General features: G+C 38.6%; 1 protein-coding gene across 2 annotated transcripts; it reads right to left on the bottom strand.

Annotated features, from left to right (window-relative positions):
• Window positions 1-1504: 1504 nt before the first annotated feature.
• LOC102961923 (F-box/LRR-repeat protein 21) lies at window positions 1505-13401 on the bottom strand. Of its 2 annotated transcripts, none has more exons than XM_042958999.1 (7): window positions 13298-13401; window positions 12900-12954; window positions 9436-9535; window positions 6838-7204; window positions 6268-6390; window positions 2998-3169; window positions 1505-2627 (listed from the first exon to the last, which is right to left on the bottom strand). In XM_042958999.1, the coding sequence occupies exons 3-7, from the start codon at window positions 9516-9518 to the stop codon at window positions 1984-1986; spliced, it is 1389 nt and encodes a 462-aa protein (XP_042814933.1). In that variant the 5' UTR covers window positions 9519-9535; window positions 12900-12954; window positions 13298-13401; the 3' UTR covers window positions 1505-1983. The 2 variants fall into 2 exon arrangements, with proteins under 2 accessions (XP_042814933.1, XP_042814927.1); XM_042958993.1 differs by having other exon boundaries at window positions 9436-9531.
• Between the last annotated feature and the right edge of the window lie 562 nt (window positions 13402-13963).

Raw genomic sequence — 13963 nt, 5'->3', positions numbered from 1 at the left:
TGGCATCCCACCACCTTACCATTCAGGTATATATACTCCTCCCTGACTCCTCCACCATGCCATGTTAGAGTAATACCCGGTGAGACCGAAAGTTTACCTCTTCACTATTTCCACCATCACTCTGATCTTCAACCAGCCCGACCCTCCATCTTGGTTATCCTATTTCCTTTATGTTTGTCCCGTTATCCTAACCAGACTTTGAGTGCCTTCTTATATGCCGCTTCTGTAGTCTCCTGGAATCTTAAGGTATAAAGGACATGCTCTGCAATAGTAACAACTGTCTTTAAGAAACTGGTTTTATTTTTTAACCAGTATATGAGCTCCACTCCCACTTACTGAGGGTATACTAATGTACCACACACCAGTCTGAGAGTCTCAAACACAAAAGTAAATGAGGTAAGATGCCCGCTCTTACACAGCTTGCCCTGAGAAAGAACACGGGGGCAGGGCTGAGAATGCTTGCACAAATACACGCTCTAAAAAAGGCAGATCTAAAATATGCTCTTTTAAAAAAAACTACCACGTACAAACCACAATGTATTCTATTCTAATTTCTTTAACAGGTGAGAATATTTAAAATTTTTTCCTAATTAAAAAATGTTCAGAACTGTAAAGTAATAAACATTTCTTTTTTCTTTTTACTTTAAGTTTAGATGAAGCAACTTTTTAAGTTGCTTTCTGAGAAAGAAACAAGATATTAAGGGAAGGCATAAGGGAACAAGTCTGGAAATGCAAGTACCTAAGTAAAATTTACTAAGAGTCTACTATTTGCTAAGTATTATGCTACATGCTAGCATGCAACAGTGAGCAAAACCCAACAGTGATCTTGCACTGATAAAGCTTACAGTGCAGTAGAATTAACAGATAATAATCATAGAAGCAAATGGCAAATTTCAATAACGCTGAGTGCCACAAACAGAAGTCACAGAGTGTGGGAAGTCAGAAGCTTCCCTGAAGGAATGACATCTAAAGAAAAGATCTGAGGGAGCAAAGACAGTAATCTAAGCAGAAAGAAGAACACATCCTCACGCCCTCTGACTAGAGAGTGCATGGCAGTCTTAAGGAAGTGAAAGACAATGGAGAAGAGCCAAGGGGAAGTTTGGTACAATTAGGGAAATGCCACACTAGGTAGGGTCTTGTAGGTCATTTTAAGCATATATCTTCACCCTCAAGTCAATACATAACTACTAAAGAGTTTTAGTTGTGTCACTAATGAAATTAGAAGATCACTTCTGCAAAGGACCTCTGGGACAATTTTAGATACAGAGGATTAGGTCAGTAAATGCTGATTCCCTCCCAAAGACACTCTGCAAAATTTACTTTTTAAATTTTTCAGAAGCATATTTAATCAGTGAACAATTAGAATATTTTTATTAACAATTAGTATTAATTTTAATCTAATGCGCATTTTCTCTCAAGCTAATGTAATAAAGAATTCAAAGTGTATTAGAAATTAGAAATCGTTTACTGAATTATAATATGATCTTATATAGTGCTAAAAATTAAGTACAATTAAGTCAGCCTCTGTAACTATACTTTTATTTTACTCTTAGTTTTTAATACTACATATCTTGTAAAACACACTAATACCAAGATAAAAGAGAAGTAATTAAAGCAATATAAAGTTATAAACATCATAATTTAGGGATCCGAAGCTCAATATTATAAATTTATTTAGCAAGCTAAAATATCCCTTCGAGGAAGGCTGAGGAACTCATCTACAAACCACTGATAGCGTTTAGCATATCAGCTACCTAATCCACAATACAGGATCTAAGCCCTGTTTATGGATATTTCTCGCTCTTAAAATTTCTCCTACTTTTTTTTCAAATGTTTTTGCTGCAATCCATTAAGACAGTTTGCAAATGTTAATATACCTTACCTAAAATATTTCAACAATGCATCTTAAAATTTACATTTGCATAGACAGAAAGAAGCTTATCTTACCAATAGAAAAAAAAATTAAGAATCTTTGGTAGCTAATTACCAGATAGGCAGGACATCAGGGAACCATATTCTTCCCAAGTATTTGGAGACTTCAGTGTGAATTTCATCTAGGTTATAATTACCATCAGGGATCAAAACGTCTTCCATTATGGAGAGGTGGGTCAGCCTTTTCCCACACCGTCTTACAAAATCAACGAATGCACTGCAACTCACTTCACATTCACTGAGGCCCAAGGCTGTTAAGTTTTTACAGCATTCAGCAATGCAAATAAGTTCATCGTCAAGAGTCTGAAGACCATTAGCACATACCACTAACTCAATTAGTCGTGGACAGTTAAGACCTATCCGGCCTAGAGCTGCTTTGCTTACCGAACGACCAAAATAAAGGTTAGTAACAGGGGTTTCTTCTCTGAAGAATGCCTCAAATTCTTCTTCATATAAAAAGAAATACATAACAACATTAACTCCAGGGGAGTGTTTAATAAGTGCATCCCAACTTTGTTTTTTAATAGTGTGAAATTCAACCTGTCCAGGATTTTCACTCACAACATCAATTCGAAGATGTTCAAGGCGAACATGAGTTTCATTTGAAAGGGCTAGGAGAAGTTCATCACTTAGAATGTAATAATTCAATGCCAATTCTCTAAGGCCTTGACAATGGTCAGCTATACAAAGGATTCCTGCAGGAAACAGGGAAAAACTTTTAAGAACCAAGAATTACTGATACTAATACAACATTTCATAAATCTAAATTTGACATTAGTTATTATTTGCCAAAATAGACATGAAATGATTTCTGAGATGGATGCCAAGATACAGGCATATAATTATATGTAGTAATAAAAAATATATGTATAATAAAATATACCTACGACTAAAATACTTTTAGATGCAATTTAAACTATGCCTAGTTTACAGATTGACTTCTTTTGAAAAAATATTACTTTTTCAATTGTTTCATAAGCATGTACTTTTCAGTATGAAATTACATTGTGACTATTAGTATAATAAAAAAAAAACATCAAAAAAGCTTAAAAAGATATAGTGTACCATCAGATGAAACATGAGGACAGCTACTCATTTTTAGGAGTCTTAGAGTGTCACTATTATTGGCCACGAGAATCTTCAGTGAAGGATCATCCACTGGTGTATCTTCAATTTTGACCGATGATAATGATTTTGAGTTGACAAAAACAACTGTAAGTGCTGACACAAAATGAGACTTCCGCGGCAATAAGGAAAGAATTGTGGAAACATTATTCAAACATCTAAAGCTTCAATCAAATAGGCCATTAAAACTACTTATATCAACACTAACAAAAACACAGTAAAAGCAATCAACATGTTAGTGTTTTTCATGACACCATTAGTCAGTAGAAGACAAAGTATACTTTCATACTTTTACAATTGATAAATGGAATGGTAAGAAAGGAAGAAGGTTTCCAAAATTTCATACACACATCTTCCAATTATTTTCCATCTTAAGAATGTGATTGCCAATATTAAAAGGATATAATTATATTTATTTCCTAGAAGAGGGGCTAGCAACTTATGATCTGCTGGCCAAATCCAACCTAGTATGTTACTGTATGTCTCTTGAGTTCAGAATGGTTTTTATATTTTTAAGCGGCTGAAAAAAGTTTTGTAAAGAATAATATTTTGTGACATGTGGAAATTATATGAAACTTCCAGTGCTCACAATTAAAGTGTGGCTGGCACACAGCTGTGCTCCTTCACTTACATGCTGTCCGTGTCTGCTTTCACACTACCATGCTGGAGATGAGGAGCTGCAGAACTACAGCCTGTGGAGCCTAAACTACTGACTGTCTGAATCTTTTCAACCCCTGCCATAGAATAAACAAATTTTTCATCTGTTTTATTCACTCCTGTATTTCTAGTACCTAAAATAATATCTGGCACATAGTAGGAGATCAATAAATATTTGTTGATGAATGAGTAAATAAATAAATAAATAATCTTATTCTTTAGTGATATGCCTTTTGTAGAAAATTAAATAAAGACTCCAAAGTGCATACAATTTCAAAATTTTTGACAGATAGCCTGAAAACCAAATCCATGCATGATCATTTTCCCTTTTTCAAAGTCCATCCAGATTCTGCCAAAGGTTCTATTACTCCTATTAGAACGACCAAATTGGAGGGGCCCCTGGGTGGCTCAGTTGGTTAAGCAACAGGCTTAAGACTTTGGCTCAGGTAATGATCTCATAGCTGGTGAGTTTGAGCACCATGTCAGGCATGTCAGGCTCTCTGCTGAGAACTCAGAGCCTCGAGCCTGCTTCAGATTCTTTGTCTCTCTCACTCTGTCCCTCCCCCGCTTGTGCTCTCTCTCAAAAATAAATAAACATTACAAAAATTTTTAAAAAAAGAATGACCAAACTGGTTATGTCTCAGTTCATTTATAATCAAGCACACTGGTTTATACTAATTGTAAATTGATGTATATAAATTTTTAAACAGTGGATAGCTAGATCTCTTTACCAAATTTTATTGTGCCAAAAATTATTAGAGAAATACATCACGTTTTCCTTAAGAAATTTAAGGTTTACTTTCCCTTTCATCAACTCTCAATGGACCCTTATGGTCCTGAAGGATGTTTTTAAGCATTGGAGTACACACTTCATTATCGTATCCATATATTCCTTCAGCAAGCACTCTCTACGCCTATGCCTAACAAAATACTGTCCTTGTATTTTATATTTCCTCAGTTTACAAGTGAAAAAAATTGACACTCAAGAGAGATACACAACTTTACCGGAAGCCACTCAACTCATTTAACTGTAAAGGCAGAGCTTGAAAGGAAGTCTGCTAATCACTGTTGCCTCACCCTCGTGACTGCATCAGCTTACCCAGAAAAGAAGCTGATGGGCTGCATTTGAGACAGCTTAGAATCTAACAATTTCAGGCTAATCTGATTCCATCATTCATATACAAGGAAATAACTGTTTAGAAGTAGTAAGTTTCCATCGGATGGCTTATATTACTCTAATCCCCAAATGACCCATTTTCCCTGTCTCTTAAAAAGGTAAACAAGCTAGTGGAAATGCTTGAGAGCCATGACCCAGTTTATGAGAGAGAAGATGCTACTATTCCTCGGTCCTCTTCAACAGGAAGGTTTCCATCAGCCGGTTTTACTGGCACCCGTAATTTAGTGTTTATTACATACCAGGCACTACTTAACTCTAGGTTTACAGTGGTAAATAAACAAAATAGAACCCTTGCCCTCAAAAAACTTACATTTTGTTCTAGGAGAAGAGAATGAACATGCTAAATAAATAAGGTAATTTCAGGCACTGATGAATGTTATAAAGAAAATATTGACATATAGTGGAGTGTAACTGGGGGAGGGGGCACTGTTTTAGCAAAATTGGTCAAGGAATGCTTGTCTGAAGAGATGGCATCCAAGCTGAAGCCTGAATGAAGACAGTTACTAGTTTATGCAGCAGAGACTGCTGACTGCTTCCTAACAACCATTCATCCCTTCTTTTTTGGTAATCCAGTCTCAAGTTTTAGCTGGGCACATTACCAGTGAGCTAAGAAATATTCCTCGTCAAACAGAAACCTGATGTGGCCCCACAGCTAAGTGCTGGCCCCTGACATACCAACAGAAGCATTATGTGGTGCTCATGGCTAGCGTCCTTGAAAAGCAGGGGGCGTACCCTTCTTTCCCCACTTCTTCCACCTGGCTGCCTAGAACAGGATGTGATGGCTGGAGCTCAGAAAGCCATCTTGGACGGTGAAAATGAAGAAAATGCCTTAAAGAAAATGGAATGCATGGAAGGGGCTCGAGATCCCAACAGCTTCACCCAGCTATGCTCATGCATAGATTTCTTTAATGTAAGAGAAATAAACTTCAGCCATGTTGTGTAAGCTACTATCGTTTTAGAGTTTCTATTTTATAGAAACCAATATCATCCTAATTGGTATAGTTCATTTAGAATTATGCTGTTCTACCTCCAATGCAGAAGCTATAGAATTACAAGAAAAACATCCACTATTGGCCATACACACTCTATATTCAAAGAAACTAAGTAAGGCACTTGAAAATCCTAAGCACATCTGAATTTTACATTAACGATAGCTACTGTAGAAACAATTATTAAAATTACAAAATATATGTAAAGAATGAAACCATGCATAAGCTATTTCAGCAAAAATACGTGCTAGTCAAGAGAAAACTGCCTCAATTAACTCTCTGAATATAAGGAAGACACCATCTACTTCTAGTAAAAGAATCCTTTTTGCCTAGATTGAAATATTTAAGAACTTTTGTTTATCTCACAAAAAAGCCTGGCATCTTTACCTTTGACACATTCATAAAACTTGGTTTGGCTGTCGAAATCAAGCCCAAGGTCTGGAGAGAGCAGTTTACCAGCTGAGAAAGTATATCACAGGCAGCTTCTGCTGATTCAGTACTACTGTCAACCTACAAAGACAATTTTAAATCTTAATCTCCTGAAGGTAAGTTATCAGAAAATTATTGGCAATATAACTATTTAACAGAATTCAATTGCAAAACTGTATTTATCCCGTCAAGCTATAAAACAAATTAGTATTTTTTCTTTATACAAAAGGTCTCAGACAAAAAGTGAGAAATAGAGCTAGTGACACAGTAACTTTTTAGGTGCTCCATGCTTTCAAATCCTCTACAATGACCTGAATTTTAGTAGTACAATCCAGAGGAAGCAAAATGAAGTTTAAGTTATAGCTCAAGTTCTTTACCTCAATCTATGCAAATAACTACAGAAAAACAGGAAATTGTTCAGAATAAAAATCCTGCAAACTTCATCGACCGCTTCAATATTGGGATCTAGATCTACAAAAAAAATGACATTAACAAAATGCAAGTCGTTCTATTTAACACTTTTCTTACCTTCAAGCTGACATACTGGAGATGGGTAGCATGCTTTTTAATGATCTGCTGAATGAGATCAGGATGTGTAGACTTAAAATATGAAGTTGCTGATTGGTTCAGTTCAAATTCAAACTTTCTCCAAAGGTCAGGAATATGAAAAACTTCATTCCATTTCCTACATACTGAAGATGCCCGGGCCCGATCTATTAAAGGAAGATACTGAAAAATGCGTAATACTACGTGGTGAGGCAAACTCCCCCAGTCTAGAAGAACAGTGTGCATGTGGGTGTGGCTGAGAGAAGAGTAGAACCCAACTTTTGGTTGTTTCACTGCTGGTGAAGACTCGACAATTTTATTCACAACAGATACACTGTTCCTCTTCATTCTGTAAACATCAAAAGATGTTAAGTGATAACACTTTCCTCATTTCCTAGACATGTGTCTTCTAATTGTATGGATTAACATTAGAAAATGAAAAACAGTTTAACAAATTTTAATAGCAATCTACTTTCCTGCATTGATAGGTACTGCGACATGCTAGGGATATAGAGGTAAGAGAGAACTTGCTCTCAAAGAGCTATGGTCAAATCGTGAAATAGCATGAGAAATGCCATCCCTGAAATTGGGACAAGTTGCACTGGAAGAATAAAGCAATGGTATGTGATTGAGTTTGTGAATGGGAGGGAGTGGTTGGGGAGGCTTCTAAAAGGAAACGTCTATGGAAGCAGTGTGTGTCCCAGGCTCATTCCTGGTCAATTACTGTACTCTTACTAACTTCTACAGAGAAGAAAGCATCACAGTGCAATTGTGCTAACAACTCCTGGGGGTTCTGAAAGACAGTAAAACATAATCAAAAGCATAGGCCTGGAAAAGTCCCAGCCGGGCCATTTACTAACCATGCAATCTTGTCTGAGCAAATTTAAGCCTCAGTTTCCTCATCTGAAGAGCAGGGAGAATAGCAGTACCTCATCTCATAAGGCTGTTGTGAGGATTAGAGTACCCTAAGTACTGGAACATAGTAAAGGCTTAATCATTGTTGCAGTCATTGTTGTTATATTAAATTGTCCAGTGCCTTCTTCTGAACTAATTTCATTTCTTAAATTGAAGCACAATTTTCAGGTGACACCCAGGACAAAGGAGCTCTACTGAAGCTGGACACACCAGGGACAGAGCCTTGTAAGCAATGCACCTGATGCTCAATAGCAAAGGAATGAGTAGTCTTCTCCAACAAAAAGACATGATGAATCTCTAGGTATTAGCCAGCTTGAGACACAACTAAGTTCCAGCAAATTTCAGGTCCAGATATACCCAAGTATATAAGGTTATCTTGTGTGTACGTACATTCTACGTAAGAATCCAAAGTGTTTAAGCACACAATTATTTCAGAGGCAAAATAATGCTAAGAGTGGTTCTGAACTTTATTTAACTTTGGTAGACTATTTAACCCTCTTTTCATCCCTGAACATTAGAAATATATATATCTCTGTATGATGTGAAACATTTCTTAATTACAGGAGAAAGTTGGATCCCAAAAGCAGGACAGACCTATTAAGTTGCTACAAAAATGAAATGTCATCTTTAGGGTTTGGAAAACTAAAATGAAAAGCAAAAATAGTTGCAAAGGTATATCTCAAGAGCTACCACACACATTTTAGTATGAATCAACCAGTTATGCGCATGACTGAGAAACGGTCCAGTGACATAACATAAAATATATCAAACTGCTGACATCAATAATTCAAAGCTTATTCAAAATATGCTTATTTTTGTTTTCTTTTTCCAAAATACACTTATTTTGAAAGGGCTGACCTACTCTTTAATTTTAATGCCCTAAAATGAAATCCAATGGCCCAAGTAAGGTAAAAGAATGTACAGTGGATCCTAAATTGAGAGCACATTTATAAACATTTTGCCTGTACGTGTTTTATTCGGTAAGCTTACAGAATGTATTGTTAAAATCTTACAAATTATCACCAAGAAAGTTGTCGCTAATATAATCCCTCACTGGAAAAGCAGTGAAACCGAAAGCCAAATGAAAATTTCATCTAAGTATCAGGTTAGAAAACTGCCTTGCAGTTGTAAACAAAGGGATTGTGCTACACATTAAATCTGATTCTACATAACATGGATTGTTTTGTTTATTCAGTAAAATATTAAATTGCCAATTCACTGATAAAATCACCAGAAATAACAGATATTAGATGAATACCAGTAATTCTGTTAAAAATAACATTTCATTTCCCTTTTCCTTGTGTACATTTATTTTCAGAGTATAAAACCCATCCACAAAGTTGGGGTTTTTTTTGTTTTTTTTTTTTTTAAGTAGGCTTCATACCCAGCATGGAGCCCAACACAGGGCCTGAACTCATGACCCTGAGATCAAGACCTAAGCTGAGATCAAGAGTTGGACGTTTAAGTGAATGAGCCATCCAGTGCCCCCACAAATCATAAATTTTATACAATCTAGTTCCAGGAAGCACCATTAAAATATATGTTAGAAGGCAAGACAAATTAATCTTTATTAGCTTGAAAACCATGACATAAAAATTCTAACCTAAACATACATGATCATTGAAAAGAATTGGTGATTTCTCTTTCAAACTCCAACTTTCTTACCTAAAGGAGGCTTCCAAGTTATAGTTCACTCCGAACGAACCACATGAAGTAACAGCTGCCATGGGGTACTCACCAACATCCATGTGATTTCACTTCCTAGCTTGGCAAAATACCACAAAAATACATTCATCAGAATATATAAGGAAAAATCCAATAATTCTTATGCTTAGGATATTTAGATACGATCGCATTACGTTGAAGGATTTTGTTTAGCAATTATTGATTCCCAAACAATTATTTTCTACTTGGGAGGAAACCAGTCCATAAAAACAACTCAGCTGGTTAGTGGGAACGTCACCACTCAAAATGAGACTGGAGGTTCTACTCAGAAGGCTGCGATCAATCAGAGAGTTCTGAAAATTCATATTTTAATGAGCATGTATGGAGAGATATTACAGAAAGTTTAAGTAGTCCAAGATTTTATGTAGTTGCTTATGGGCTGTGTTAAATCTTTCAGTTCCAGTTTTTAGGAGCACATAATGCCACTAGAGTAATGATAATTAAATAAGAAGACATAAATTTTTATCAAATATCATTTGACTAGTCTCCTATTAACACATGCTTTTGTGGTTTTTTAAGTTTTTCACTGATGTTGATAGATATAACTGATTCATTCATAATCAATTCATTCCTAACATCTTTGAGGTCTGACCAATTTTAGGCACAGTGACCTACCAGAGTTGGAGGCATTCTATGCACATAGAAGAAAACAGTAACAGGTCTACATCGGGATAAAATTCACTGCCTTGGCATCATGAATAAATGTCGTAAAGTAAAAAATAAATAAATAAATAAATAAATAAATAAATAAATAAATGCATTCTTACTACTTTCATAAGCCAAATTCAACTATACAGAGGAGGTGGTGGGGGGCAATCTATTAATCCACTAAAAATTTCTAATAGCTGCTATCTACTACCTGCCAGCTCTCAATTTCTCTCTGAATCCAACTCCTAACACAGAGCTTTGGAGCACAGATAGGGAAAACGTATTTGAGTTTAACATCCACAATTTCATTTCCCCACCACTACCCGTTGTTCTACTACTATCTGAACTACTATTTACAAGCTAATGGCAAGGCTGGTTCTCCCACTTTGTATTCCACTCCGGAAGTAGGCAGAAAGGAGCTACTGGCACATTTTCAAAGGAATATCACAAAAATAAGGGAAAGGTAAATGACCTGTAGTCCCCTCATCAGATGTCACACAATTTTATTTACTGCAGAAAATTTTCTGCTGAGGTATCAAGTTGACTAATTCTGTGTTTGCAGGCCGTTGTGTATGCTGGAGAATACAGCAGTAATCTAGCAAGGGTACCACAACAGTGAATTACTATCTAAAACCCCTAAGAAGATGGTAAGTAAGTACCTATCACCGATCAATTCACTGGAGTCTTCAGAATCAGATGAACTACTTCCCTGGGTACTGAGGACACTTGTTTGCTGTTTCAGAGTGACTATGTGGAATTGTGAGCCACAGAAGAACATAAAATCAGACTATGGGACCCCATCAAGTGATAAACCAAACTTCCAAAAAAGGATAGCTTGACACTGATCTTTAGTGCAAGTCTAGAGTTTGAAAAGATTTATTAGCATTCAGCAAAGAATGTAACAATGACTCAAAATCCACTTAGTGGCCTAATCACCCTAACCCAATTTCCTTTTTTGTTATCTTTACTAATTTGGCGGAACAGGTGAACATGTGAATTGGATCCTCTAAGAGTATTTAAGAAATCTCCAACAGTATTCTTGAGAAGAACATTCTCAAAGACATTAAATGAACATCTTGAAGCCAATCTGGTGGCAGCAATGGAAACAACTATCTTTTGCATCATCACTTCTTCCAGAATTGGTTAAATGAATACACAGGAAGTATTTTAGAAAGTTTCAAGTTTTCAGTCATCACAATGCTAGAAATACTGTGTGAATATTACAGATAACAGAAGATTCAAAACTACCTAAAACCCTAGACAAAGTTGTTGGAAGCAGCAACATGAAAATGAACAGAAATTATTATCAAATGTCCTTTATTTAAGCTGCTTTCTAAAACAGCAAACTAGAAATCTCATTGCTGCTACCACAGATTAAAAGGCATCTGCTAAGGGGTCTGAAATCCTAATCATGGGTGCAATGACAAGAAAGGTGGGGCCTGGACAGATGGGCTGAAGATCAGCTTTAAAACACATAGCTTTCTTTTTTTGTTTATTTTTTTATTGTTTTAATGTTTATTTGTTTTTTTTTTGGGGGGGGGGGGAGGAGGAGAGGGAGACACAGAATGGGAAGCAGGCTCCAGACTCTGTCTGAGCTCTCAGCACACAGAACCTGATGGTGGGGCTCAAACCCACATCGTGAGATCATGACCTGAGATGAAGTCAGATGCTTAACTGACTGAGCCACCCAGACACCCCAAAAAACACATGGCTTTCTAATGGAAGAGTCAATTATGCTAAGGGCCAACATTTCTTCCCCAGAGTTTATCATCCAGGTAGAAAACAAAACATAATTTTTTTAGAAATATTGTAAAAAATATTTACAGTCTTTGCAATCCACATGACCTCAGCTGCCTTCTAAATCTAAAAACTGCAATTTCAAAAAAATATGAAAATCAATTACAGTATCATCGAGGGTTCAATAAGACAAAAAGAAGTATTATGTCAAATAAAATCTTTCCTAAAGCAGTGATTCCAGCATTTTGGTGTTCTCACCACTGATTTAGCAATTTTTTACACTCTCTCAAAAGTCTCTCTGTGCCCTTAAGATATGCTTATTGAAAAAAAAACTTTAAATTTTAAAATAGGCATGTTTCCTTTTAATGACTCATAGGAAAACTGAAATTTTCCAAATATGTGTAGATTGAAAACACCTTTTGAGATGCAAGGAGAGGGTTATATAGAACCTGAACTGGGCAATCTGTTAGAATCCCTGGATGGAGGAGGGCTGTGTAAGCTTTTTACTCTCCTTCCCCATCCCCAACCTCTGCAGCCAGACTCTGAAAGAGAAAAGGCAGGCCAGGTCCCAGACCAGGAGAAGCCTTCGGAACTGGGGAGGGTCCAAGACCTAACAGTTAAAACAAAGGATTCAAGAAAGCATTTTGCAACATTTTTTTTTTTTTTTTTCCTGAGAAAAGCCTCCTAATCCATTCAACTTCACATTTTGGGAAAAGTTTCCGGGCACACGGGCCAAGACAAAACGAGTCCCCTTTGAGTGCAGAATGTCCCAAGTCGCGGGAAAGGTCTAAGTCTACCTCTGTCTCGGACATCTCTTTATGGCAAACATAAACTCCGCCGCTACCCTCCCGGAACCTCCCCCCCTCCCCTCCACCCACCCCCCCCCCCCGGCAGTCGCGCAAAAGCGAACACGCGGACCCGTGACCACTGCGCATTTTCCGCAACTACCGTAAAAACAATATCCCCGAGTGCGCGCCCGACGGCCGCGGGAGGCTGCGGACGGCCCTCTCAAAGCTTACCCTCCACAGAGGAAGAAAATTACTGAATTCGCGCACGCGGGTCCTGCGCAGGGCCCTGTGGAAAGACACACACGTGAGGAGCGAACCACCCGAGGCTGTAAAACCCGCCAGACGACCCCACCTCGGGGCAAATCAAATGCCGGGTTTGCGAGGCGCCTGGGGGCCGGGATCCGGGGTGCGGCCGCTCCTCGGGGCTCCCGCCACCCCCCAGCCTCGGGCGACCCCCGCGGGGATGCCAGGTCACGCCTCCTCATGCCCGGAATAAAGCGCGGGGACCGCCGGCGCCTCCGGGTCTCCACCCGCCGGAAGCAGGACCCGGCCTCCGGCCCGCGTCTCCTTCTAAGCAGGAGGAGGCGCACTCCTCGAAGACCACCGCGACCCCCACAAGGAAATGCTACCTTCACGCACGTAACCTCGGGGCTTGCAGCGCGCGCGACTCGGCGGCGTCCCCGGGCCGTGCTGCTCGACAGGACCCGCCCACCCCGACGGCGCTCCGGTGTCCCTCCCCCACCCAGAGCTGGCGGCGCCGGGTAGCGGACCGAGACCCCTGAAGCAGCCGGTGTCCTCCACCCTAGCCCCGCCCAGGCCCCGCGTCCGCCCCTCCTCGCATGCGCCCAGCCCCGCCTTTCTCGAGAGGGGGACGCGCCCGAGTGCGCACCTGCTCCGTGATCCCCGGGGCGCCTCCCTAGGCGATGAGTGGGAGGTCATCTGCCTGCTGCTCTTTAGCTACACCTCTGTGACCACAAACGCCGTAAAACTGACGCCCAACCAAATAGTTCCAGTTTCTAGAAAAAAACCTCCCAGAAAAGAGCACACCTTTATTAATATACAAATACCTGAAACTTAAAATATCAAAAGTGGTAACCGCTGGGTGTTAAATATGTGTATATTACCTCCCTGTCCTATGCCACATCTCATTCCCTGGGGCTAACCACTGCAATCCATTGTGTAAACTACCTGAGCTTCAATACATACACCAAAAAAGGACACAAAAAAGGTGAGGATTTTATTACTTTTTCTTAATCATTAGTTGTGTTTTTTTTAAGTCTGAGGTCAGACTATAC

The sequence above is a fragment of the Panthera tigris genome, chromosome A1 (assembly GCF_018350195.1).
Source record: "Panthera tigris isolate Pti1 chromosome A1, P.tigris_Pti1_mat1.1, whole genome shotgun sequence".
NCBI classification, from domain to species: Eukaryota; Metazoa; Chordata; class Mammalia; order Carnivora; family Felidae; genus Panthera; species Panthera tigris.
The sequence above is the reverse complement of the archived record's forward strand: the minus strand, read 5'-3'. Positions and strand labels throughout refer to the sequence as shown.

Bases quoted from the DNA above. Each gene is read 5' to 3' on its own strand.
- LOC102961923 (XM_042958999.1), bottom strand. From the start codon at position 9,518: ATGGATGTTGGTGAGTACCCCATGGCAGCTGTTACTTCATGTGGTTCG. The intron at 3,170-6,267 runs GTAAAGATGCCA...TTGCCGCGGAAG, and splicing joins GTTTTATGAATGTGTCAAAG to TCTCATTTTGTGTCAGCACT. The intron at 2,628-2,997 runs GTACACTATATC...TGTTTCCTGCAG, and splicing joins TCCTCATGTTTCATCTGATG to GAATCCTTTGTATAGCTGAC.